This window comes from Prunus persica, chromosome G3 (assembly GCF_000346465.2).
Source record: "Prunus persica cultivar Lovell chromosome G3, Prunus_persica_NCBIv2, whole genome shotgun sequence".
Classification (NCBI taxonomy): Eukaryota; Viridiplantae; Streptophyta; class Magnoliopsida; order Rosales; family Rosaceae; genus Prunus; species Prunus persica.
Window position 1 is genome coordinate 23377580 of NC_034011.1, and position 27204 is coordinate 23404783.

The following is a 27204-nucleotide window of genomic DNA, read 5'->3' on the forward strand; positions in this document are numbered from 1 at the left end:
CATTATAGAAGCAACTAGTCAGTTGGGCCTAGTGATAATATCAGACTTAGGCCATATATAGGTCTAATGAGAGCCATATCAGACTTGTGTTCTCAATAGTCATCCGATCAATTACAGAGTTATTATTGGGCAGCTAGATAGATTGAACTCCTCCCGACATAGCCTTATTATAGAAGCTCTCGTCTAATTGGACCTACTAATAATATCAGACTTGGGCCATATGTAGGTCCAGGCCCATCCACTTTTACATGGTGGCTATCTATTTTATTTTATTTTTCATTTTTCTGGTTAAACTTGAAACTCAAAGGAGAATGAAAAGAAAAAAAAAAGAAAATGGATAACATGAGGACACGTAATCAGAAATTTGGCGGTTGGGAGCAGCCACTGCATAACTGCTGTGCTCTCTGAAAGTCTCAACCTTTAAGGAAGAAGAAGATAGAGAGACAAAGAGAGCTCAAATGGCAACCAAAGCACTATCAACTGTAACTGCAAGTTCAAAAGGAATCTTCCTCTGCCCCCACCAATATCACGAATTCAACCGCCACCGCTTTCTCTCTCTGCAACACCACCACCACCACCACCACCACCATAACACTAGCTCATCAAAACCAAGGCCCATCACCAGCTTCCTCGTCCATCTGGAGCCCATTGGGCCTAGGGCACACCAACACTCAAAGCCCAAGCCCAAATTGACCAGAGCACGAGCCGCCGATTCAACCCAGCCTACCACCGTCTCCTCCACCGCCGACAAGACCGTCGTTCCTGACGACCAGTTCTCCCTCGCTAAGGTACCTCTGCTTTACTTTCCTCACATTTCATTCCTGCACCTACAAATATTTCAGTTAATTTTTGTGTGATGTATGCAGGTTTCGTTTGGGGTTATTGGTCTGGGTGGTGGGCTTTCACTCTTGTCGTGAGTTCTTTGTCCTCTGTTTGGTACTTGGATAGCATTAAAGTTTCTAACTTTGTGAAGCATATTTTGATTTTTTTTTTTTTAATACATATTTGTTCATAATTCATGTGTTTGTGAACAAACAGGTATGGTTTTGGGGCGTATTTTAATATCCTTCCTGGGTCTGAATGGTCAGCATTGATGCTCACATATGGCTTCCCACTTGCAATCATTGGTATGGCTTTCAAGGTAAAATTAAAAGTAACATATTGTGTAATTTAGTTTGTGAACAGTAATTAAGAACATTTTTTGCATGGTTTTGCTTCTTAAGATAGTTTATGTGTTAGCCAGGCTATTACCAGCTATGCACATTACTAGTTGTTGATTTGGTTGCATGAACTTTCTGTCTAGTTCATTAATTTTGGTTGTCAAACAAATACATACCTAGGTCCTTGCTCTGCTATTTACTGAAATTTTGGCTTGATTTATTTCTTGACTTGAAGTAATTTGTCTTTCTATTTGCTGATTGTATTTCTGTTTCTCTGTTTTGCAGTATGCAGAGCTAAAGCCAGTACCATGCTTGACTTATTCGGATGCTCTGAAATTAAGGGAAACAAGTGCCACCCCAATCCTTACGCAGGTAATTACGTTGAATTGGCTCATTCTTGACATGAATGTGTGGTGGTTTAAGAAAATTGATGTTGTAAGGGTTTATATATGGTGTGGTAAATTTATTGCATCAACCCTCAAAAACTTTGGAATGTAATGGGCCAGTAATGCGGTGTTCATTGTTATCTCTTATTATCCAGTCTGTATTGAGATGTTTGCAGTTAGACATATTTCTGTGGTTTCTTCATGTGCTTACTCATAACAATATTGGACGCCGGTGGGGTGATGGGAAAAGGATCCTTATGAGAAAATGTGTGCTTGAGAATCAATATCATTGAAATACTAAATTGAATGTTGAGGAAATATTATCAACCCCTTTGGACTTAGTGGTTAGTTCTAAATTTTCAAAATGTTGGCTGATTTGTTGAGTCCATGAGTAGATTAGACTTGATCTCTTGTATCAACATTTGATGCATTCAATACTGGGTTCTTTGGTTTTTTGGCCAAATGATATGATATATGTAATTAGGTCAGGAATGATGTTACGAGGTATCGCTATGGAGATGAGCAGCATTTGGATGAGGCATTGAAACGAATTTTCCAGTATGGTCAGGTGTGTTGTCTGATTCGTGTTTAAATACGAGAAATGTATTCATCTATGCGGTTGTTTCGGAATATTCTGCATGAGGGAAATAAATGTTTGGTCTTTCATATCCTATTTGGAAGCTACTTGTTATCACAACACTTCTAATATTATTTAGATGTAGATAATCTTATGCTCAGTGCACAGTTACACTGTGATGGGAATATCTGCTTCAAACTCTGTTTTGTGCTTATCATTTTTCTTTTACCTGTTTTACCTTCAGGGTGGGGGAATTGCTCGGAGGAGTGCACCTACTCTCCAAAGCATTCGCGAAGAGGTATGCTTCTCACCTAAACTTGGTTTCAACTTCAAGCGTGTAAACTTTTGATTACCTCCCATTCAATGAAATCCTTTTAATGTCTGTTGTTCTTTTATATATATATATATATATATATATATATATATATATACAAGTGATATTGGGGATGTATTAACAGGCTAAAAGCAACTTCTGTGGTCATAGGCTTATAACTCCAATGCAATTGATTTTCAGTTTAGGAATTTCTAGAAAAGTAGAATTTTATTCTTTCCTGAATATCATATACAAGAGCAGGCTGATAACCCTGAATTTTTATTGCAAGATTCTTAAGGTTTTAATCGTTTATTTCCTTCAGCCTTGCTTACTAAGTTGATAGCTGATGAGGCTTTTAGTTGATTTGTGTCAGAGCGTGACCTCCATTATTCCCCAGTTGCTACTATTTCAAATTATACTGTATGTTTTTAGGTCACAGAAGATGGTAGATACTCTCTAGTCCTGGTATTTGAGGCAAAAGCTCTGCAGTTATCAGATTTTGAACAAAGACAGGTAAACTTACAGAGTCCTGTTACGATTGATAGCATGAAGACCATGTTTTAAAGTTCTCCTAAATTTCACAGGATAATAAATTATTTGACCTTCTTGCATTTTGAAGATTTATTAACCCTTGTAATTCCAAATAGCAAAAGATACTGCATACTGATTTATGTGTTCTTAACAACTTTTAGGCTAAATTTGCGTCATTCTTCGGACCAGGAATCACAGCTGAAATCGGTGAGTTTATACCTAAATGCTTCAATTTCGAAGTTTGTAAATTTAGAGGGTTGAAGTCATACAACAATCTGAATTTTGCTTGCACCAAACGTTTTGAAATAATATTTATTTTCTGGTGCAGTGAAGGGAGAGAAGAATCTATATGAAGTCCGACTCATTTCTAACTCCAACGTTGACCCCTCTGCATAACACTTGTAAAAAAATGCAATGTAGTTTAATCATTACACAGCCTCGTCACTTGTAAAACTGTTGTTTAAATTCAGTTGACAAAATCTTATTGTATCATATATACAATTTTGAATAGAGAATCAGAAACATGACAAAATCTGGGTTTTTTTTTCAAATTCTTCTGTCACGAATTCCCATGACTCATATATTTACTCCAAGATCTTCATATCAAATTTGAATCCTATTTTAAATATTCGTTTCTCCTCTAAGATTTTTTAGATTTTCAGTTCCCTACTATATGAGCAGTAAAATATCCCGTATGGTATGAAGTTATTTTTGGCAGAGAGGCCTACCACTTTTACAGCACAAATAAAAAGCATGCACGTGAACCTCAAGCTGTCAGCCAATTTAAACAGAACAAGAACAAAAACATTAACATCACTGAGTGAGCAATATACTACAACAAAGAAAAAGGGATAAAACAACCACCAAACCAAAGACCCCATACATGATTGTTCTCTTTTCTTAATCACAGACGCACTCAGTGACCCTGCAAAGATTTCTGCACACACACAATCTCTCCTTCAGCCGGCCCTCCAATATTCTTTTTACCATTATCATTAAAAATTTCCACCTCTCTAATTTTTCTCAGCACCCTTTGAGATGAGAAAGAAAGATATTCTTCTTTCTTGGTTTGTGTTTTTCTCTGTACCTTTTTCTCATCCATGACAAGCACCCACCTTGCCTGCGCTGTTGCTCATCATCCCTTTTCTTTCTCTCTTCCTTTTCTCCTTTTGTTTCTTCTTGCTCTCTTGTATCTTTCACTTCCACCTGCACTTAATATAACCCACACATAAAATCTCTTACTTTCTAATATTTGGTTATCTGACTAGGAAATTAGTACATGGGGTTTGTGCTCTGAGCTTGACCCAAACTCATTGGTTCCAGCATAAATGGCATAAATTTAGGCCAAACAAATGGTGCAAAATGAAGTCCATGTTGGGCATAATTAAGCTCTTAGATAGAGAGGGACCATCATTTTCAAGACACTACTGTCACTTTCTACAACCATCAGCCTTTCAGTCATGAAATTTGATCACAAGGGTCACAAACATCATGAAATGATAGTCTCCTCACATCAGGTACAACTTGATGGTCACAAAGTCTAGCATCAGTTTACAAGGACATGACTCTCTGGAGCAACAAACTTGTACTAAACAGTGAAATAAATCACCAAGTAACAACCCTGAAACACATGACCATCTTTTCCAAAAAGAAGCAGAAAAGGAAAAAAAAAAAAAAAAAAAAAATCCATCAGTGATGGGGGCACTTTCACTGAGAACCCCAAAGGATTAGAAAGGACCAGAAAAGTGAAGAATCCTTATTAACACGTGCACTGAGGAATCTTCAGGGGTTCCACATAAAACAAAAGGAAGTGGCGTAAAAAGAAGAAAAAGAAACATATAGTTCATACATCAATCAAGGGAAAAAAGGTAAAGTAAATTGATAGTGTGGTTTTTGCAACTTGGTACGCAATTGTGAAAATGAGTCATCCGGGGTTTTAGCCCCTGAGAAAGAACACTTATGGCAGAGGCAAGAGGCAAATTGTTTTCCCTGCCAAAGAGTTTATGTGCTGGAAAGCAGGGCCACTTGGGAGAAAATATCGAGGAAACAGAACTGGATAGGCATGTGCCATTGAAAACAAAAGGACCAAGAAAAGGGACCAATTCAATCTAATCTACTAGTCTAGTCCCCCCACTTTGAAGGGCATTGTTTAGTTTTTTATCACACCAACCATAAAATGCAACCTTCATTTAATTGTCCCATCTTTGAGAAACTCATCATTAATTAGAAACATCCTTAATTATTAACTACACAATTAACCTTAAAAACCTACAGCAACATGGCTAAGTGTTAGCATGTTAACTGGGATATCAGCAAGAACATACCTCTTCATCAGATTTTAATTTTGCATTTGATTTAGGCGAGTCTCCTACTCGGAATCGGTTTAACGATCTCTCTATGATTGAAGGGGTTGAAGCAGAGCTAGGAGGACTACTTGAACTCATATCAGGAGGTGTGCTTTGAGTCCCCACATCTCTGGTCGTGCCTTCTGTTTTCTTCTCTGCATTGAGAAATTAACATATGGTAGTTGTAAATTAATTAGCATATCCAAATTCCAATGCAAGCAACCATTTTTTTGTGAGTGAAAAATGACGAGTATGAGGTAAGATAAAGACGGTTGAACCTGGAATTGGAAACTGACGAACAAAATCTTCTTTTGCAGGATTAGAAGAAGGCTTGGCATGAATTGGTCTTGAGTGGGAAGAGTAAACAAGAGGTGCAGACATTGTAATTCTATTGGTTATGTTTCGAAACGATCTTCCACTAAGTGTTTTTGCAGATAAACACTCCATTGGAACCTGCCCTGATAGAGGGTTGCATATATATTTCTCTGCTTCATTCCACTTAGAATTCAAAGCAAACCCATCTGGTGACAAAGATTCCCAACTATGATATGCTGACCTTGCCTGCAATGCTGCAAGAAAAAACACCACAAACCTGTATGTTATAATTTGAACTAACAACATGCTTTCATGATCATGTTTGCAGTTTAGTAAGTACCATTCTTGCTAATTTCTTTAAATCATTGTAAAAATCTTACCTTTGAGGGCAGTGGTGAATGAGTAGGTTGCCGGGTCGATTTCGTCTGCATAAAAAGAAAGGGGAGGAAATGATGAGAAATAGTAAATGCAAGCTGGGTTTTGAATAAAACAGAGAGAAGTATACCTCTTAAGTTATAGCCAGGAGAAGAAGCAGTACTAGAGATGGTTATGTTTGATCTGAAAGACCTTGTGTCCTCTCTGAAGCTTCTAACATATGAAGCTGAAAACCTTCTGGAATTTGTGTTTTCACGGCTGATTCTAGCCTTCACAGCCCATTCTCTCAAACTGAACTCTGTCTCATCTCGCCTTCTTGAACCATATGGTGGCTCTTCCATGGTGGAGAACATAAAATGAGCTTTTTTCCTTCTTTCTCAAGTTTTATAATCAGTAACGGAAGGCCACATGAACAAGTATGAAAACATGCAGAGCAACTTTCAAAATATGTAAACTGTATTTCTCTTTCTGGGAAGATATGATTAAAAAGAGTAGCTGCTACATTTGTATCAGTTTAAACATGGCGGTATATGCAATGTGCATATTGCTTTGGTTGCCTATGCCACACATACACACACACACACAAACTGACACGTACACATAAAGGGTGATGCTTTCTCTTTCTCCTTCCAAAAAAGAAAAGAGAGAAGCCGCAGTACAAATTTTAAGAGTAAAGAATATATTTTTACTTCCACAAAGTTTCAATTTATACACCAGCAAAGTTCATAACTTTATGGTATGATTTTTAAATACTGCAAACCAAGGGGTATATATTTGCAATATTTTTCTTGGGTTTTTTTTACCAAATGCGAAAGGTTGAAAGATCATTCACCATTCTTTGTGGGCAGGTAAGATGTGAGAGGTGTCTGCAGAGCTGACACTGGAATTGATCTAAAGAATCTATTAATAAATAACCACAGGAATGTGGGTCACAATTTTGTTGTATTTTTGCTCATGAAAAGAGTAATATTGCAATAGTACGATGTGTTGAAATTTTTTTAATCCAACAATCCAACCAAATTTAGCATTTGAATGTGAATGCATTATACTTTTCCCTAGTGGGAAACTGTTTGATTGAAGTCAGGGAAGATATGATTTGATTAATTTGTGAAAATGTATTCAAATTGACAGAGAAGTGTCAAGAAACTTTTATAATCAGGTGGAGCACAGGGTAACATGGAGGTTCATCATGGAAGTACTTGGATGGCCTTGTTGAGCAACTCAAGTGCAGTGAGGCAATTGAAGGTTAACTTAGAAGTACATATTTTATCAAGCAAAGTATATTTTGTACTTCCAAGCCCTTTGAGTAATTGCTTTTTATAGGCTCAAGGTAACCACAAATTCTAATAGTTTTTGCATTAATGCTAGTGATACTTGTATTCAAAATCACGCACTCGATGACCATTTGAGCTACAGCTACAGGCTCTTTAGTCTTAAAAACATTGTCCTTACTGTAAATAGTTTTGAATTTGAAAAATTCAAACAATTGTTTCCCTCCTGTGACCTCTCCATCAATGACTGCATAAAATTCTGATTATTAAAAAGGAAAACAAATGTTTTACATCTGATTTTTACTTTTGGGGATATGGTTTCTAAGAGCTAACAAGTTGATGAAGCAGATATTAATGTTGGGTTGCTTTCGGTCTGGGCTGGATGGCGAAGAAAAAGAGTGGATAGCAAGAAGTGGAGGGAGAAGGGCACTTGGCTTGAGGGGTGGAGTGGGGGTGAGAATGTCTGTGTGGCTGTGCATATCCATGTCATGAGATTGTTAACATCTTTGAAAAAGGGCGGATTGAGGGTGGTGCGGTCCTCCAATTATGGGGATCAGAGGGCCCCACCACTGGACCTCATCATAGTCGTCAGTTTTGTCTGATGTGCAAGCAAGGTAGGTTTCAGTAAAGGGACAGGCGGGGCCCATCCACTTCATTTAATTTCTAAAGTTTTCATTTCAAGGATGAGATATCTGAATCTCTGATATTATTGTCCTTTTTTTTCTTTTTCAGCTAAGGTATTATTGTCCTTGAAAAACCTTCTTCTGGTTGAATAAGTGTTTGGTTTTAACCCAAAGCTAAAGCTTTCTTTACAGAAAAGTGTTTCATCATTGGAAATATTAGTGGCTCCCCTCAATTTATAAAGGTTTTCATTTTACATCTGCAGATGCTAAATCCTGATTTCAAAGCTATGAAGGCAAACAGAGTTCTAACAACTTATAGATTTTCATTTCTATCAATTCTGAAAGCGCACCAGACAAAATCACAAGCATATAAGTTCAACAGAAAAAATAACCATGGGCATTCACCCAGTTAATATGTGTTGGTGAACGTTATTACAGACTTTACAAACTCTAAGAACTCAAAAAGTCACAGAATGTCTGAAGTTTCATCCATATCAGACGCTATCCTGCAAGCCGTCTCACGGGTTTATTGACCTTCGGTCGAATGCAGGTTCAGTTCTCCAGCTGACAACCGTAGAATAGACATGCACCACATGAGGCAACACGGAGAACCCACAGCCAATACGTTCACATATGACAAAAGTTGCAGCTCGTGGAGTTAGGTTGAACAACAGAAGTGGCTTTCAGTTGCTGAAACAATCAACCTTTAGAATGTGGAAAGCAATGACAGGCACCCAACTGGTCCCGATTCCATACTACCTAAAATAGGGGGAAAAGATTTGATGAGCTCAAACCAACCAGTGACAAGAGACTTAAGAAATCAATACCAAATTCAAACCAGACCAGTCCACAACCTTCTTCCAATCAATGTTATTGAGTTACCATGGATGGCAAGCCTTCTTTAAATCCAAACACAAATACCAAAAAACTTCTAAGATCTTACATACCTTCAAGAGCTCAGCATTCTCAAAGTCTTAACCACTTTTAGATTGATGAGGAAACTGCAGCTCCTGACTTCAGTAACATAAACGACGCATGGGACCATGGTAATCAAGCAACGCAAGGGCACCTAAAAAATCAAAATATGAGTTCAGACTCCATACTAAAATACAGACTATACATGACAAGTTGACAACTTATAGTTCCAACACTCACTGTTTACACAGAACGTTTCTCCAGGACCTCAATCAAACTGGCAGAGCTCATTTAACAAGGCCTGGATTTTAGAAGTCCTACAAAGAAACCAGCTTAAAATCATATCCACAGAAAAAATATATTAGAGGGCATAAATTTAAGACAAGCTGCTCACCAGTAGAAAAGGCGGTTATAGCTATGCAACTTCAAGAAATCGCATAGGTGTATAAGTTTCCTGCTTAAGAGGGATAAACATCAACAGAAATAAAAGGAAAAAATAACATAAAATAAAAAAGATGATAGAGGGGATATTAAGTTTTATACTCCACATGATCCTTGCATAATGAAAATAATTATGATATCCAATTTAGAACAAAATTCTTGACCACAAACGACACAAAACATCTGTGCTTAGCCAACATCATGTTTATAAAACTTATGATATCAGATTTCCAGCAGTTTCAATTTAAAAAATTTAGTTTCAACGATAAGAAAAAACTTGATTCTACATGGCTAATTGAACTGATGCATGATGCCAATTAGCCTATTTATCTATATTTGAAGTCCAGTAACACTTATTGTATACAAAGTAAGTCTAAATGGAAAGAAGAAAACCACATGTTACCTTGGCCAAGAATCAAAATAGCATTTGCAGCCAACGGAATAAGATCTTGAATCTTTTCACTAGCAAAAATTGTGAGAACAACTAGCACAGAAAACAGAAAGTCAGTGCAAAATACTGGAACTGAACTGGAAACTAAATCCAGAAAGGGGCATATGATCCCAACTAAATCTGATCGTTGGGTTCAAATGCTTGATGAACAAGTTTGCACCATCATAGAACTCCGCTGATGAGGATAAATTGCAACCTCATAAAATTATTGAAAAAACATGTAAGTTTCTTTCACATGTTAGGAAGAAAGATGTGACATTATCTGAAATTAAAATGCATTAAATTTAACTAGAAAATTATGGGAAAATGGATACCTGAGATATGAATCAACTTTTCCTCACTATCATTTCTATCATTTTCGTTACCCGCATTATCCATGTCAGATGCTAACATCATGTGCACAGAATTGAATCCATCTGAAGCCCAAACAGATTGAGTTCCTGCAAAATGATAGCAAATTTTTTAAGTTTCAGTGGTTAGTGAGATAGTGAAAAGTGACCTCATGGTTGAAGCTATGGTCAAGAGGCATATGTCTAAAATTTAGATGAACTACCACAACATTAAATGTTTCACTCATAAAAACACAGACCAAGCTACACGCCCCAGCAGTATCCCCCACATTAAGATCATCAAGTTCTATTGTTCTATTAATACAGGGAATTACTCAATTGCAAATCCACCTTCAGCTTCCAACATGTAAGCATCTGCAAAATAATTAAAAAGAAAGAGGTAGGAGAAGCATACTTGAAGCTATGTCAGGAAGAACAGCCAGCTTTTGCACTTTCATAATGTGAGGCAACTCCCGCAAGTAAGAAGTTATATTTGATCCAAGTACAGGGCTGGAGATGTGCAAAATGCGTAAAGCTCCATTTGAGTCCAAGATTAAAAATTTGTTGGGGGACAGTGCCTCAATGGAAATTGCCTTAGCTGGTATCATTCTTGTCGATTTTGAGGTTTCAAACTCCTTGCCCTTGAATGTCACAAAACACACTCCCTCTTCAGGTGAGTCTTGTCTCAATTTAACTGACCGCTGCTTGGCTGCAAGGTTCAACACACCGTTAGTGGCAGTAGTCAAACGGCCAAGGGCAATACAAGTTCATATGAATATAGTACCAAGACGCAATGGAAGCCACTTCCATCTAAAATAGAAATGTGTAATTATCTGGTGACCATACTGCAGAGGTATATCTGCCCTAAGTTAGATAATTTTTTAGGGGGTCAAGGCTGGCAATCAGTCATGAGCTAGAGATTGCAATTGGATGACAAGAAATACAACACAGTCCCTAACTGAAGTTATTTTTCTAATCAGTGATTTACCATCTAGAGGCATGCTTATGATTTTAACCCAAGGACAGCACCTTGCTTAAATGAGTAGCACCCATGTCCTGGTAAAAAAGAAATACCTAAAAGCAATTTGTCAGTGCAGATAACAGATAAACATATAAATATGTTACAAGTAGTGCATGTGCAAGAAACAGGCCCAACTTAAGTCAATAAACTAAAGTTACATGTTACAACATATGATAGAAAAAAATTGTGTATACAATACAACCCCTCCTCTCACATTTAAACCATCATGTGACCAGTTATTGTGTGTGTGTGTGTGTGAGAGAGAGAGAGAGAGAGAGAGAGAGAGAGAGAGAGAGAGAGATTGTGTACAACCATTAAGACAAGAATTTATCCATAAGGATCAATAAGGTACAAGAATGGACATGCTGGTCCACAAGCATATTATATGGGTTAAAGACATAAAGTGATCATGACACTTTAATAATAGCTAGAACACCCAAAAACCCAATAAATTTTCATTTTAACTTGTATATCTGTGAACTTATTAAGCTCAAAATGTTAGTCCAAATAACAAGATTTCAACAAGGTAATAAAGGACTACTTAGCTAGGCCAATCATGGTAGGCCATTTTAAATCCAAATCACAATCTTTGAGATAGCTTGAACTATAAATAAATTAAGGATCACATTATTCACTCACTTGATCAAATGATGGCAGCACTCAAGAATACCTTGTTACTTACACACTTGCATAAAACACAGAAGCCGTCCACTTAAAGGATATTCTCCAACTTCTATATTTAGAGAGTGTGCATTAATTTACTAGAGGATCTTTATCTCATCTTACTAGCTATTTAGTTTTACAAAATATATCCAGATAGTCATTATGATGCAATAAGTGGATGCCTATGCATACGAATCTTTCAACATCATGAACCCTAAATTTAAGCCATGACTGAAAATCGACTGAAGAGCAGCCAACCTCATTTATTTCTTTATTTAGTTTTCCAATAAGAACCCCTACTATTAAATACTTCCCACCATCAAACATGACCCTTGAACCCCCAAACTGTCAAAAGTAGCTGCTGCTTGTATAGTCCTGGCACAGCAATATGGAATTCAGCAACCTTCCAGCCATGAAAGTCTAATCTTTTCCATCATATGCAAACAATATATCTTATATGCAAGCGTATTCATTTATGAGTAAACATTTATTTATTTATTTTCCCTATTTCAACAAGTATACCAAATAGGCACTTCATAAGTAAATCAATATGACTGTATATGTATATATAGCAAGTCCTATCGACATATTAAGTAAATCCCAGTTTTATAACCAAAAAATTCCTACTATAGTTCGGCATACGTCAACGACGCAATAACTGTGGAGATATTATAAAATTTAGGTAAAATAAATGTCTAAACGCACTGAAATTGTTGCCCAAATGTCCCACAAACATAACGAGGATAGATCCAATTATCAAGACACAACCTAAGGTACACAAACAAACTATAAATAAGCGTATCCTTAAAGAGGCCTGGAGTAACACAGTTAACAGGGGTTTAAACTATCCTCATTGGTTGTATGGCCATAGTTGTTATCATAACACCAATAGGATCTTGCTTAAGTTCTGCCATCCTTAGAAGACCAATGTATGACATAAAGCTTTCACTTTGCAACAGGTTTGATCATAAAGTTCCGCTATCCAACTCAATTAAGTACTAACTCAACAAGGAGCAATGGATATATTTCGTAAACATACAAAGAACGTTTGCTTTGCATTTTCTGCACACAGGTAACATCAGCAAAAGTAAAAGCAAAACGGAAAATTTGCATACTTACCAGAAACATAATTCCTATCGTTCTTCCCACACAAGTCCCCATTGCAAGGTATCTCCGAAGTGCCATGGAATTTTCCGCCTCCATATTTATTTCCCTTATCCCCCAAATCACTATGGGCATGGTCACCAATCACCCCATTAGGCAAACACAAATTTCGACCCTCGGTTTTCGAACTCGAATTCAAAAGTTTGGCCTTTCGAACCCGCCCTTTAACAAGCTGCCTCAAATTGAAAACCCTAACTCCATTATCTTCTCCTAAGATCAAGAACCCAAAAGAAATGCTAATCGACCAAACAAGCTTGCAACACTCAATCACAGCACACCTCATCAACTTCACAACCATCCCATCGTTATCATCATTATCGTCATTATCAATCGATTTCACAGCGAAAACCCAAATCTTTGAGCTCGAAACAGAGTACATGGCGAAGAAATTGACCGACCCGGCAAGCTTAATCGAAACTCCATGGTGAGCATCAACCAAAACCCCCAATTTCTGATCAAATTGAAGCTCTTTCTGAGTGCAAACAACTTGAGCTCTCACAAATTGCTTCTGCTTGTGCAAAATATAAAACCTGAGCAGGACCTGAGACCCACCTCTATAAGGACCCGAGACAATGAATAGAACGCGAGTATTGGGGTTAGGGTTAGGGTTTTGGAGGAGGAGGAAGGTGGAGGAAGAAGAGGGAGGAGCAATTAGGGTTTGAGGAGGAGGGAGAGATGAGAGGGAAAGAGGGGAGATAGAAGGGTAGAGAGAGAGAGTGGAGTCAGAGTGCATGAGGGCTAGAGAGAGAGAATGGGGCTCAAAGAGGAGGGAGGTTATGTTAGGGGAAGAGAGGGAAGGGTTGGGGAGCCTGAGCTTTGAAGCTTGGACAACAACCATTAGAAGAAGACTGAAGATGACCCAATAACAACACAACTGTCTGAGATTTTTTGTTGTCTTGTGTTGTGTTGAGTTACTTGTAGTCTGTGTTAGAAGAGATTGCAATGGTGTAGGAGGAACAAGAGGAGCATTGTCTTGTATTTTGTTCTTCTTTGAGTCAGGTTTGGTTTTGGTTTGGTTTTTTGGGGAGGCTTTGAGACTTGACGACAGATCGAAAGGTATGATTATTAAACTGTTGCAAAGAAGTCTAAAAGCTTTTGGATTGGCTGTCCAAATTGCTAATCCTGGATTAGTACAAATTGTTTATTGTCATGATGTCCGCATTACTCAGGTTTTAGGGATTTTTTTCCTTTTTAACTTGGAAAACAATTCTTTGAACACAATAATAGGAGAAAGCATGAGAAGAAAAAATGTCTTAAATTTATACCAAAATTGTTTCAACAAAACTGTGTCTCTTCAAATATCTATTTAGTTTTAAGAGAGAATTTTTACTCACCACTTTAATGAAAGATGTATCTCCATCACTCTTTTCAACACTTGATACGTGTCTGTATGAATAATCATGGTTCATAAATACAAAATAAAAAGTTAACTATGGTTATGACTATGAACACGTGTCAAGTACTAAGAAGTGTGGTAAAGATACACTTTTCGTTAAAATAGTGAGCAAAAATATTTCCATTAGTTTAACGTGCTTATTGTGTTAAATTGAGTTACTCGTATTTTATATCACTCCACGTCATTAAATTACAAATATTATCCGTGCAGGATTCATTATGTAAACTAGTAACACTTCCAAGTATAGTTTCTAGTTTCGATTCCTCCAAACAATGATCAACCTGCTTCTTTGTTAGTTCTAATGGACTTGTTCGTATTCCCATCCCGGGCTTTTGTTTGGTCATATTCTTTTGAGCTTTGGCACTTCATATAACAAAAAAACAAATGTGTTCTAAACCACGGCAAAAAAGAAAAACAAAACACAGTTGAGTCGAGTGTTTATATCTTCAAATTACAATGATTTAGTTGTTTATAGAGTAAACAAAACATAGTTAAGCAAAGCATTGTCATTGTATAAACCACTGATCATTACATTGCCTTCAAATACAGTAAACACAGATGATAAATTATTTATGAATAAAATAAAACTACTACACCATCTGACAACATAACTTCAATTCAACCCACAAAAAACTAGAGGCAGCAAGAAGCTTGTGGTTATTAGTATTAGTTGGTGAAGTTGGAGATTGTGGCTTGAGGCTCACAAGCCTTGGCAGCAGGGCTGGGCTCAACAGCAGGGCTTGGTTCCACAAGCTTCACAGCAGTAAGCTCCTCAGGCAAATCCTCAATCCCCTTGAGGTAAAAAGTGTAGAGGATCTTGAAAGGGAACACAATCTGGTGCAGCTTCACCTGCCCGTACACTCCTTCAAAGATCCCAGAGCCACCAGTCACAGCCAGATACGTGTCCTCGTAGGTCAAATAAGGTCCTTGAACTGAAATGTGACCATAGTCTCCAAAATAGAAGCTGTAAATAGCCTCATATCGATCACCTTTCTTCTCCGGCTTGTTCTCGATCAAAATGCAGATGCCTGCTGTCACTCCCAAGCGTTTCTGAAGATCCCCAGTATATATCTGCAATTACATTTGTAAATTTAGCACTAACCCACAAGAAAATATTGCTATATATATATTAATATATAATAAGAAATAGTGAATTAAATTACTTTGTTAGTGAAGGGGACGAGGTCTCCAAGAGAATTAACAGGTTTCTGGCTTAAACTGAGATATGCAGGGCTTGCGCGGTCTCTCTCATTGATCTCATAGACATGGAGTTCTTGAACTTTGGCTGCAGAAACAACAACATTTACCCAAAAACAATTATCAATACAAGGGGATCAAATCAACTCAACCACATACCAATGAGATTGTTACGAATGAAAAATAATGGGGAAAAAACACTAACTGGGTCTTGAAGCGCTTGAGCAGGCCATTGTAGTTTGCAGAGTGTTTTGTTTTTCTCTCAATGGGAATTGGAAAGGATGAAAGAGAGATGTGGAGATGGGTTGTGAAGAAAGAAGGAGAAGGGTGTTTATTTATACAGGGAAGGATTCAATTCAGTCAATGGTGGAATTTGATCGCGTGGGTTTTTTTGGGGGTATAGAAATGGATGGTCGGTGAAGTCGATGAGTCTTCATAAAAATGTGAAATGAGGAAATGAACATGTGGATGGAGACTTTGGAATGTGGAAGGAAAGTGCGGAACTTTCATTGTAACGAGTGAGGATTTGTCAGATGGCCGGTGGAGCCTCACACGAAGACCAACCAGTCAAAGAGTTGAAACGGTCTTGGGTTGAATGAATCCATAAAAAGGCCGTCTGATTCAGTATAAATTATTATTAGAGATTTGTACGTATTTAAACGTTTTTCTAATTAGAAAGGACAAGCAAGCGCATCTGGTGTAGTGGTATCATAGTACCCTCCCACGGTACTGACCAGGGTTCGATTCCCTGGATGCGCATTTCCTTATTTTTTGATATTTTATTTTTGTTAAGGTTGATTTGCTACAAGGAAAAAGATAAAATAAAGTTACTCTATCTAAAAACCCTAAACCAAAAGACGTATCAAACAAACCAAACCAAACTTCAAAGCTTATAAAGTCAAAACAAACAAAAACCCAAACCTAACACCCATCCCATCCCATGTCGAACCACACAACTCGTTCACAACACTATCATATTTACTACATACATACCCATAATGCTATTAACTTACAACCTCTTCACATAATAATCTTTGATTGCTACAAGTTTCTCTTTGCCTTTTCTTAATTTGAACCCCACCAAGATTCACAAGACAAAAAATATAGTTATCCTTTACTTATTTATATAAACATAAGCGTTTTTCCCTTTTAAAAATACTTAATTCTTTCTATATACTTTGAGTTCGTTTGAAACTGCTTCTTTAAGAAACAATTTCTGCTTATAAACGATTCTAGCAAAAACATTTTTACTATGAAATAAAATAATTAAAATTTTCATAAAAAATTCAAATACCTTCTAAAAAAACACTTAATAGTACTTCCTATAAAGCACGTAGCAAGTGCTTCTAAACGTGTGGGATGCTGTTATATTATTTAGAGTATTGAAAAGCACAGGGCCACAGGCACAAGCTGTTTCCCTATCATCAAGACAACAACATAGCAATTGAACTGAACAGTGGGTAGCTTCATTACACGTTACATTGATGTTGGGCCCTCCAGACATTCCTTGTTGGTATTAGTTTCTGTTTTCAGTCGACTCCCGGGTCCAAAGCACAATACAAGAACTCCCTCAATCTTTTGATTATTTCTAGGCATTTTATTGTTCAAAAGCTTGATGCGAAGACTAGAGCAACAACCAAATAATTTATATGATGAGGGTGGATGTTCTCTCTGACAACATAAATTTTTTTTCTCTTTGTTTGATTCAAACCTTATTGAGAGAGGCGGAATTCGAACAAAATTGCTTTTATCAACTTAAATTCGATGATTTGGATAAAAAAGATGGAATTATAATCTTTTCGTTCTTCGATAAAACAAGAAAAAAAAGATAAACATCCCACTACAATTAAAATTCTTTCTATATGCCATGGTAATAAACTTTGTCACACTTATACAAATCCAATTTCATGGAAATGGGGCTCTATGAACTTATTCTTGCTCCAAGCCTCCAACACATGTTATTGTCTACAATACAACTACATGTTTCCACAATGTTAACTCCAAACAACCTTACCACTCCATCATCTTCTTGAACCCTTGACAAAGGCTCTTCAACTTCAACCCTACTAGCCATATCTCCGAGCCCCGAAACCTCGACGTTTCTTGGTCTACAGTCAATGAACATCTTCTTCTCCTCCCCTCTCGATCTCTCAAACCTAACAACATCCCCTGCTTTCAACTTCTTCTCCTTCACAAAACGAGTCCACCCTTTCGTCAACACATAACTCTGACTGCTACTCCAATAACAATATCGAAGCCTCCACACTTTCCCCTCACGATCCTCAAAATTCAACAGCACCCCTTTACATAATTCCTCACTCAGATGCAATGGAAAATGCTTCTCTGCATGTTGTTTTGGTATGACCATACGGTTTAATCTCCCTACATCGCTTGGCGTCGCCACTTTCTCGAAAAGCCACTCCCTCTGATGATCATAACCTTCCATCAAATTAACGTGACACTTAATTCTCTTCCTAGCAGCATCATCATCACCAGCATTGAACAGCTTGAGCTTGTACATCTCAAGCTCATTGGTGTACGAGTGTTTTCGAAGCATGTCGACGATCTCGGCCTTGGAATGAGATTGCAAGAAAAGGGTTTCGTGGTCACCATCCATGTAAGGCTTCAACTGATTCTGGTTGAAGTTTGTGATGGTTTCGAGGCCTCGGAACTTTATTGAGGCAATGTCATAGGCCTTAGCAGCTTCTTCTTCTGCATTGAAGGTTCCTAGCCACACACGCTGGTGCTTCTCGTATATTTGAGCTCCCCATCTGCCATTTGGCTGCGGGACAACTCCCTTGTACCTAGAAGAAGGTAACTTGTTTGAATTTGCAGCCTCACTTGTGCTCTCATTTAACACATCCATTGATCTCAATAAACAAAGACTATATGGATTGAAAGGTTTTGTGAGTATTTTGATTCAAGAGAAGAGGAGAACGAGAATCGAACTCGTGTATTTATTTAGGAATTGAAGATGGAGAGGAACAATTTTTTTTGGTTCATGGAATATGGGATGTTATTATTATAGTTGGTGTGGGATGTATATGAAAAGTAGGACCCAACTGAGCAAGTTGATGGGTTCACATAGAATTTTACGTTGTTTGATGCAAAGTTCATCCCCCCTTATCAAAAACCTTATGCTGTTATATATAACTTGATCTGATATTATGGTCCACACAGCCAACAAGTTGCCTGCTTTTCACGTCTCCAGAATAATAATGCATTGAGTTTTTTGTTCAAGACTTTGAAAGCCCTTTTCCTTTTTTCTTTTCATTTCCCTTTCCCCCGCCCAACCTTATCTAACAATATCTTCACCACTATGATAATGATATGATCTGTTGTTGCTGCAGCCGGTTAAATTATTATGTGTTAAATGTGGGGGAGGGGATTTTCCTCGATTGGGTTGGGATTGGTTGAAATTTCCTAGGCTGAACGTGGCGTGTTCTGATTGGTTCTGTGTGTACTTGGCTTGTTTTCATTGGCTGCTTGAAAAATGGATTTTGTCTTATTCTATCTAGGTTCGCATATGGGAGTTGTGAAAGTCACTAGTGTTGCATAATATATATACTTCACCCAACACTGGCAGAGGTCATCCCTCTGTATCAGGTTCAGGTCTTGGTTCTCTTTGTCTGTGCATGCATTTGGACAGTGAAATGCACATTTTACTCTACTTTTCCCAGTTCATCAGAAACAAAAAGAAGGTAAAACATATACAATTACCATTAACCCAGTTACATATTAGGCCCATCCAAATATAAGAGCCAACCCAACAAATACAAACAAAAACAAGTGATAATAAAAATGAACCCAACCAAAAGAGCAAAACTACAGCCCAAAGTAACAAGAAGGGAGGTCCAACCCCAAACAAACACGAGAGCCACCGCCCGCCACCACCACCAAGAGCACTCCACCAGAAACCCGAGTATTGAATAAATTAGAGTGATTTAGAAAATTCAAATGTAACGAGCCCTATTAGTCTATAGACATTGTGTATTTTAAATTATCAAGTGAAGAGGACCAACCAAGTCACAAGACTGATCAAACATGGGACCATTTTTTTATGTGGTCATGCAACCCTTGGTTAGGTTTTAGATGAAGATGAAGAAGTCCTATGTGGTTATATCAAGCATCTAGCTCAAGCAATGTGAAAACAAGTGTCCACCGTCCAAAAGATTACAAGATGAAGGACCACCCTGTCTTGTGTGAGGTTTGCTATATGCACCCATCATCAACCAAAACAAAAGCACAAATGAAGAAGATAAGATAGCCACAAAATAGGAATTCTGGAGAGAACATGGTGGTCCATCTTGTTTGGGATTTGTGGAGTGTTGTGCATAGATATTAAACATTTGCTGGAGTTTTAATGTGAAACCTTCATCTTCATTCTTTGTCTTCTACTTGTTTCTAAAAATCATTCTCCCTTGTGAGAGTAAATCAGCACCAATCATTTCACATTTTATCATGACTTACCATTCCAACACCTACCCCTTTCCACTCCCAACAACACCATTTTTTTGGGTTGTGCTGCAGCATGAATTTTACCAATGTGATATTCGAAACTATTCTAACGTATGGGAAGAGGTTTAAACTCGGATGCAAAGGACAGACACATTGTCTTAGCTAACTGACCTAATTCACGTAAACAAGAAAAACCCAACTCTTTCAATCTCATATAGAATAATCCATGTGGGAAGGACTAATCCTATTATATGAAAAGTTGAGGTAAATGTTGGAAGAAAAGTTAAGCTTCTGTAACATCTTTCTTAAATCTAATCTTTTGATAGGAAGGTTCCTCTCAGTTTCCCCTAGAATTTGTTGGAATCAAAAGCATCTTACAATCTAGTCAATTGGTTGGCACTATTAATTACAGAAAAACAAAAGATGAAGCAGCGAAATCCTAGTTCAGATCTGTAGAATCTAATTGAAAATTTAGGCGACTTAATACAGTGAACAGCACAGTTTAGAGATATGAGGAGGACAAACACAAGCTTTGGTTTTACCAAGACAAACTTTGTCCACATTTAAAACAGCTGTAACGAATTAAGAAACATTGAATGGACAGACAACTCCCCCCTAATGATGAACATTCAGCAAAAATCTAGGTTGCTTAGCATATCACAGGCAGTGTCCATGTCCCTCACGAGGCTTTCACGTGCAGGGTTTGTCTTCTTTGTGCTTTTACAACCATGCCAATGGGACTAGCTTGGCCATGTCATCCTCTGCAATTTATTGAAGAAGAAAAACCAAATCAAATACCTGCCAATGAGCAAACGTGAGTAAGGCTAGTTAGTTAAAATAGCGTATCCGTCTCTTTACATCTGAGTTCGATCGTAAGCCACCAATGATGAGACAAGAACCTGGACTCATTTTTGACAATGGAGAGAGTGCATTTTGAGATTAGTTTTTGATGGACACTGTCTCCTGTGACCAAAACCTCTCTAGTCCTGCAGGTACGCGTATTTATTTTTCATTTCTAATATGGGCCCTCCAAAATATACTGTTTCTTTTGGTTGCTTCCTGCAAGCCAAGCAGCACTGAAAGATCTTATTCAATTTTGGGCTAGCTAGGCCCACTTTCAGATAAGGCTCAGCTCAGCTTAGATTTTATTTAGTCTTTAATCAAAATGATAGAGAAGACATGTCTGGACTCTTCTGTAATCAACCAATTCCAATTATGAACATAATTTGTTTGATTTGATGGGATTTATTTATATTTATGTACCCATTCATTTGGGTGGATGACAGTTAGAATAAGCATTACCAAACTTACTCGCAAACCAAAATATACTCATCCTAATCCTATTAGAACCACAAAAACTAAAATAAAAACACCCACCTTTTGGTTCACCCAAAAAATTATTTTAGTACTTGGAGTTGAATTAGTTCCAGAACCCCAAAATATGAAAGATTGAAAAGATCTTGTAATCAAATCCTAATTAGGAGTGGATATGAGTTGAATTAGTTCAGTTTAATATCAAATACTAAACTGAATCGACAAGTTGAATTTGATAATTTTTCATTCTATATTTTAGTAAGTACGATATGAAAATGATAATACGTTGGGTTGTCGGGTTCGGTTTTCTTGGTAAAATGGTCACCATTACCAAGTGAGGCCTATTTGCTTGAGATCAAAGTCAAATTACTGCAAATGATTATGCATAAACTACCCAAGACTAAAGAAAGGGAGGAAGACGGGGTTCATGGTCTGGTTGAGTTGACCTTTTCCCAATGCACCAAAGTGAAATATATGGGAGGAGCACGAGACTAAACATGTGGGATTATGTCTCGTCTTAGGCTAAATAATCACATAATCAAGTAGTTTATTTGAACTTTGGTTGGGTTTGAAGAAGGCACTGCAGATTATATTGCAAATTTTGAGTTTTGAGGTTCAATATTATAGTAATTTGTACACAATGTGCTGTCTCTCTGTCCATTTCATGAGCTCCACCAGTACTCTCCTACAGGACATCCCATGTAATTGGAACTAGACACCTCCCCTGATCTCACAGACTTACATATACAAAAATTACAGTCATATTGTTATATTAATTTTTATGAATTTTTTTTTTAATGAAATATTAAACTGCATTGATAATTCAAATTCTCAGAGCATTTGAGTTCAATATGATTCTGAAAAGGGATATTTGGAAATTTGACCTTTAACGAATTTTTTTTTCTTTTTAAAAAAATATATTTTTGATTGAGATGAGCGATAACATATTAAATTCATACACACTACATAGATGTTAGGATTTGAACCCATAACATTTCCTGAGGAATAATTGCTCTAAAAATATAATATGTAACAAAAATTTATAAACTATAATGTAACATTTTCACGTATGATATGAGAGCAGGGTTTTTTTTTCCTTTCTTTCTTTTTTTTCTTTTGAAGAGTCAATATATGGAGCAGAGTTCATAATGAAATTATATGAACAATTATCTATGCTTCTGTTTTATTTATTTATTTGGTCAATACCAACAATTATGCTTGTTTTCCTTGAGCAGCATGCAGTCACAAGACATGACAAAGGAACAACAAAATTTTGTCACGAAATATTTAATAATTCAGGGTCTGGGGAACACTGGCATGCCAAATTGCTCAAATATCTAAGAAACTCAAAAATTTCTGAGGATATTTTTTGTTTTTGTTTATTTTCTTTTTGATGAATGGCCGACCAATTTTCTCGGTGGTTGATGCCAACATAAATGTTGATGAAGAGGATGACGTGTCAGGGAGATAGAAGAGGTGGGTTGGGGGGTAATTTGGAAATTGGAAATTGAAAAATTTTAAGTGCATGGAATTTGGAATTTGGGGTTGGGTTGGGTGGGGGCCTGGGCTAGCTTTTGAGCATATTTCTTTTGGAACCCTTGGACCACAGACCCCTCTATTTATATCAACCCCTTCTTGCCTCTACTCTCAAACATACCAAAACCAAGGTGCTACAAGCCTCTGTGTGTTAAGGCAAACTCTAGGAGGAGAAGAAACGCAAGAGAGAGATATGAAGCTTAACAGTGCAGCCATGGCAGCTGATCAGTCCAACAAGAGGAGCAATAGGGTTTCATGCAGAAGGCTTGGAGGGTATCTTAGACAGCAGAAAGGGAGGCTCTACATCATTAGGAGATGTGTGGTTATGCTTCTCTGCTGGCATGACTAATTTGCAATTGGTTTAAGTTTTCAACATCAGCCACTAATTTTTTTCCAACTTGAAGCAAAGCAAAGCAAGCAAGCATCTTCAACCATTGCTGCAGTGAAGTTTCAGCAAATCATCAATCATCTCTCTCTCTCTCTCTCTCTCTCTCTCTCTCTCTCTCTCTCTCTCTCTCTCTCTCTCTCTCTCTCATCCTTCTACAATGATGAGGTGTAAATAGCTAGCAATGAGAAATGTCAGTGATGATGCACAATTGTTTTTTTCTTTTCCTGCAGAATTTGTACGACAGAAAATCTTTGAATTAATTAGATATTTGGAACCAATTTTAGAGAAGCTTGTGTTTCACCTCTCTCTCTCTCTCTCTCTCTCTCTCTCTGTGCATATTTGTACCAGTTATTCAGAATTTTCAGTTCAGCTAGCTAGCTAGCTTTGGTTCCATAATTCAAGCGGGTTCACTAGTTTAATTAATTTATTGTGTAAATAAAGGTGAAGCACAGTGAAAGAAAGTAAGTACATAATGACTTTGTCAATTATAATTTTGCACATGCAGGGATCGATCTCATTCTAATGGTGCCAAAGTAATCTACATAGATATAAAAGGATCACTAGTAGCTATAGCTAGTAAAGGAGAGATTCTTCAGCCCCTTGTTTACAGCTTTTTTTTTTTTCTTTTTTTTTGAAAGAGGGAGGGAGGGAAGGTTGGCTAAAATACTAGCTACATTTCTTTAGTCATATAAATAAAGCAGGGAGAAGCAGAAGCAGAAGCGGAGGCAGATCCAAAGGGGGAGCTAGCTCTATATTCCCGAAGAAAAATAAAACCGGATTTCATATATTATTGCTAGCCAAGTAATGTCTATGGTGATGAGTGTTTTGTATATCGTGTCAAAATTCTGTGTAACTTTTTTCTTATTTTTGTTGTTGAATTTTATGGTGTTGTCAACTCAGCTTTCAAATGCATCTTGAAAAAAGGTATGGGTGATCACATGCGGGTCGTACCATATGATTGGACAATTTTAATTCTACTTTGGATTCATCTTCTTCATCCCAAAACAAAAATACTACTATTACTTTTACCACCATTCAACTCATCATGCTATTTTCACACATACAAAAAAAACCCAAGTTTAACATCTTATTCATGAGTTACATTGATACATAAGTACCAATGTATAAACTAAGAATTGATGTGTTAATAATAGTTCAAGTAGTTAAGAGCACAGTTACTCGTGCAGTTGAAGTCCATTGTCCACTCCAATATTGCACCTATAAAGATAAAATAAAACCAATGTATAAACTAATATAGTCTATCAGATATATATATAATCCATGGAATTTCCATGCTTTGATGAAGACACACTAGCATGAGCGCAAATAGAAGGATAATGTTGTTTATATAAATAGAATAGCATGAGTTGTGTAGGACAACGTGAATAGGCTTGTCATTTTGTTATAATTAGCTACCTTATCTGTAGATTTGAAGCACATATACCTACAAATTTGTAAGCAGGGTCACTCCTGCAAACGCGCTTAAGAAGGAAGGCGTACGTGACAGATACCTAATGAAGCGCTAGCTGTAACAGCAAGAGGAAATTAGGTATGGGTCTTGTACACACAGCCACCTAACTCCCTAATGAAAGCTGCAGACTAAAATAGACCTAAGTCAAGACTTCATGTGCTGCTTAGAGATGCGGAATGGAGCGGAGCTCATTGGGAATGGGTTTGGGTGATGCCGCTCACATTCGGGGTATGTTTGAAATAATCGTTCATGTAAGTGGAACTTACAATGCAATAACGGTTAAGAATTAATCATCCAAATGATGTTGAAACTATCCCAAACATTCCTAAAAATATGAACTCAGATGGGATATGAGGTCTCTATAACTCATATCTAAAACACAGTTGATTTGCTCACGAGTATATATAAAAACTAAAGTTTTTAACTGTAGACGTCCCTGAACTTTGCTCCCAGTTGCAATTGGGTTTGCGAACTTTTTGTTGTCCCTTAACTCAACAAGTAGTTCCATTTGGGTCCTGCTGTAACAGAATCCGTCGAGTTTGACCGTGTGAATGGCACGTGCTCTTGTTGTGAGGGGTATATTGAAGTTTTCACGATGACCAACTCCATGTCTGCAAACCTGTTCATAAATCTCATAAAGCCCAAGAGAGTGTATGTGTGAGAGGGAGAGAGATAGTGTGAGCTTGTGTAAGAGTGAAAGAAAGTGTGGCAATGGCATCCACAACATCGACTCTTTCATGAAGTTCTTCCTAGTTGCTTCAAGGCTTCGCTGCAAACACAAACAAAGCCTGTAAATTGTCATATAGAAGAACGGGCTTGGTGGTTTTCGCTCAAAAGAAAGCCAAGAAGGCTCGAACGGTAATTATAAGAAATGAGTTCTCTTCTTACACTTTGGTGTTTCTATATTTTTACCCGAAAGTACAAAATTTGTGTGATCTTTGCTCTAAGAATTCATAAAAGAATAACCCACCTCAATTTGAGCCACATGGTTTGCTAAGCACAGTTAGGTTCGGTGAAATTTTGTCCAAGATTTTTCTTTTATTCAATTTTGTTCTTAATCATTCTTAGAAAATCATTCTGTAGTTTAAAAGGACGTTTTTAACTCTTATTTTGACGGACAAATTGACAGACTTGGATATCTGAACTCAATTGAAACATCTTATGAAATTAAAGGATGTAATTGCATAAAGAAGTCTAATAAAACCAGTTATGAACCTCATGCAATTTATGAATATGTTGATGATATAAGTCGAATGCACGTGCAATATGTAATAATCCCAGATGAGTCAGAATCCAACAGTATTTCCCTACTGTTTGCTGTTTGGTCCCAACCCAAACAGAGGACAGTGAAAAAAATAATATACGAGTAGGCCAAGCAAAAGGTAAACCACTCATCTTTTTAAAATTCTTCTAGAGCCAATCACAATCCGCCACCTCATAATTGAGAAAGCGACAAAGTGTGTGATTGGTCAACATGGCAGCTTTATCATGCCCACGTGCACCCCTTAATACTCAAGCCCCACCTCTGCCTCCTCCACAACTACTGTCTGATTCTTTTTCAATTCAAGCCAGATGACTTGTTCTTACGTTCATACTATAGTTTTCAACTTTTTATTTATTTTTAACTTTTTATTTGTTTTTAACTTTTTATTTGTTTTTAGCTTTGTTTAGATAAGATGGTAAATCTCGCTTGATTAACATGTCTACAAACAAATCATTTACTCATCTTAACCCAAATTATGCACAAAATAGGGTGTGCAATGCCAATGCCATCCTCCTTTATAGCATAGTTCTTACATTACATAGATTTTGTAGTTTTTTTTGAGATATCATTGCTTATTTTTAATTATGATAAAAGTTCGACTCTTATATTTTTAGTGACCGATGAAGTGTCTAACCTAAGCTATAGTCCAGGTGAGTAAGATAGGTTTTTAAGTTTAGTCCAACTTAATATCTAAGAGCATCCACAATGGCCTTCCTAAACTACCTCATTAGACAAATTTTAAGAATGAATTGAAAAAATACAACTCCAACCATGCTCTATATCCACCTCTTAAAATAGAGAGATTTCTATGAGCTCCTAAATCTAAGGAGAGATAAATAAAAAAAACTCATAGTTACTCCTTATAATTTAACGCTGTTTTATTTTATGAGTAGTTTAAACCTTCAATTAATCCTAACGATATATATATATATATTTTTTATAAAATGGACCAATTAAAAAAGAGTTATAGCATTTATGACTCCCTATACTAGAGAGGATGATTGGAGCTAAAATTTTATAAAAAACTCCCAAAATAATTTTTATACGTTCTTAGCTAAATTTTAACTAAAAAATAGAAAACATGATTATAAATAACAACCTACTGGTAAGATACATTTTCCCACTTCATTTTGAAATTCTAAATCTGTCCCTACCTAATTTTTGGTCTAATTTATAGATAGCGGACGTCTATGATACAAGTTAAGACTACTCTGTATTTCCTCTCGTGTAAAAACAACCCAAGTGCATGCGGTAAAGCCATCCATGACAGTGACACAATTGGGACTTGCTCCATATATAT

At 37.0% G+C, this 27204-nt stretch overlaps 6 protein-coding genes and 1 non-coding gene across 8 annotated transcripts; 3 read left to right on the forward strand and 4 right to left on the reverse strand.

The window, feature by feature from the left end:
• Nucleotides 289-3518, forward strand: LOC18781718 (thylakoid membrane protein slr0575). Its single transcript, XM_007215686.2, has 9 exons — nucleotides 289-788; nucleotides 867-913; nucleotides 1039-1141; nucleotides 1446-1532; nucleotides 2031-2114; nucleotides 2368-2421; nucleotides 2869-2949; nucleotides 3129-3174; nucleotides 3296-3518. The coding sequence occupies exons 1-9, from the start codon at nucleotides 459-461 to the stop codon at nucleotides 3361-3363; spliced, it is 900 nt and encodes a 299-aa protein (XP_007215748.1). The 5' UTR covers nucleotides 289-458; the 3' UTR covers nucleotides 3364-3518.
• LOC18782417 lies at nucleotides 3722-6643 on the reverse strand. Its single transcript, XM_007215816.2, has 5 exons — nucleotides 6133-6643; nucleotides 6008-6052; nucleotides 5591-5881; nucleotides 5292-5467; nucleotides 3722-4173 (listed from the first exon to the last, which is right to left on the reverse strand). Exons 1-5 carry the CDS (start codon nucleotides 6353-6355, stop codon nucleotides 3991-3993), a joined length of 918 nt encoding a protein of 305 aa, XP_007215878.2. The 5' UTR covers nucleotides 6356-6643; the 3' UTR covers nucleotides 3722-3990.
• LOC18782537 lies at nucleotides 8200-13972 on the reverse strand. 2 transcript variants are annotated; one of them, XM_020559668.1, is made up of 8 exons: nucleotides 12836-13961; nucleotides 10448-10741; nucleotides 10018-10143; nucleotides 9656-9736; nucleotides 9206-9265; nucleotides 9052-9128; nucleotides 8844-8965; nucleotides 8200-8655 (listed from the first exon to the last, which is right to left on the reverse strand). In XM_020559668.1, exons 1-5 carry the CDS (start codon nucleotides 13716-13718, stop codon nucleotides 9237-9239), a joined length of 1413 nt encoding a protein of 470 aa, XP_020415257.1. In that variant the 5' UTR covers nucleotides 13719-13961; the 3' UTR covers nucleotides 8200-8655; nucleotides 8844-8965; nucleotides 9052-9128; nucleotides 9206-9236. The 2 variants fall into 2 exon arrangements, with proteins under 2 accessions (XP_020415257.1, XP_020415258.1); XM_020559669.1 differs by lacking the exons at nucleotides 8200-8655; nucleotides 8844-8965; nucleotides 9052-9128; nucleotides 9206-9265 and having other exon boundaries at nucleotides 9651-9736; nucleotides 9819-10143; nucleotides 12836-13972.
• On the reverse strand, nucleotides 14765-16063 carry LOC18783318 (allene oxide cyclase, chloroplastic). The gene is made up of 3 exons (XM_007214979.2): nucleotides 15679-16063; nucleotides 15440-15561; nucleotides 14765-15347 (listed from the first exon to the last, which is right to left on the reverse strand). The coding sequence occupies exons 1-3, from the start codon at nucleotides 15704-15706 to the stop codon at nucleotides 14943-14945; spliced, it is 555 nt and encodes a 184-aa protein (XP_007215041.1). The 5' UTR covers nucleotides 15707-16063; the 3' UTR covers nucleotides 14765-14942.
• On the forward strand, nucleotides 16162-16232 carry TRNAG-CCC. Its single transcript has one exon. It is a non-coding gene; the product is annotated as a tRNA-Gly (tRNA).
• Nucleotides 17259-18672, reverse strand: LOC18781762 (AP2/ERF and B3 domain-containing transcription repressor RAV2). Its single transcript, XM_007216414.2, has one exon. The coding sequence runs from the start codon at nucleotides 18337-18339 to the stop codon at nucleotides 17395-17397; it is 945 nt and encodes a 314-aa protein (XP_007216476.2). The 5' UTR covers nucleotides 18340-18672; the 3' UTR covers nucleotides 17259-17394.
• LOC109947933 lies at nucleotides 22881-23462 on the forward strand. The gene has a single exon (XM_020559671.1). The coding sequence runs from the start codon at nucleotides 22975-22977 to the stop codon at nucleotides 23128-23130; it is 156 nt and encodes a 51-aa protein (XP_020415260.1). The 5' UTR covers nucleotides 22881-22974; the 3' UTR covers nucleotides 23131-23462.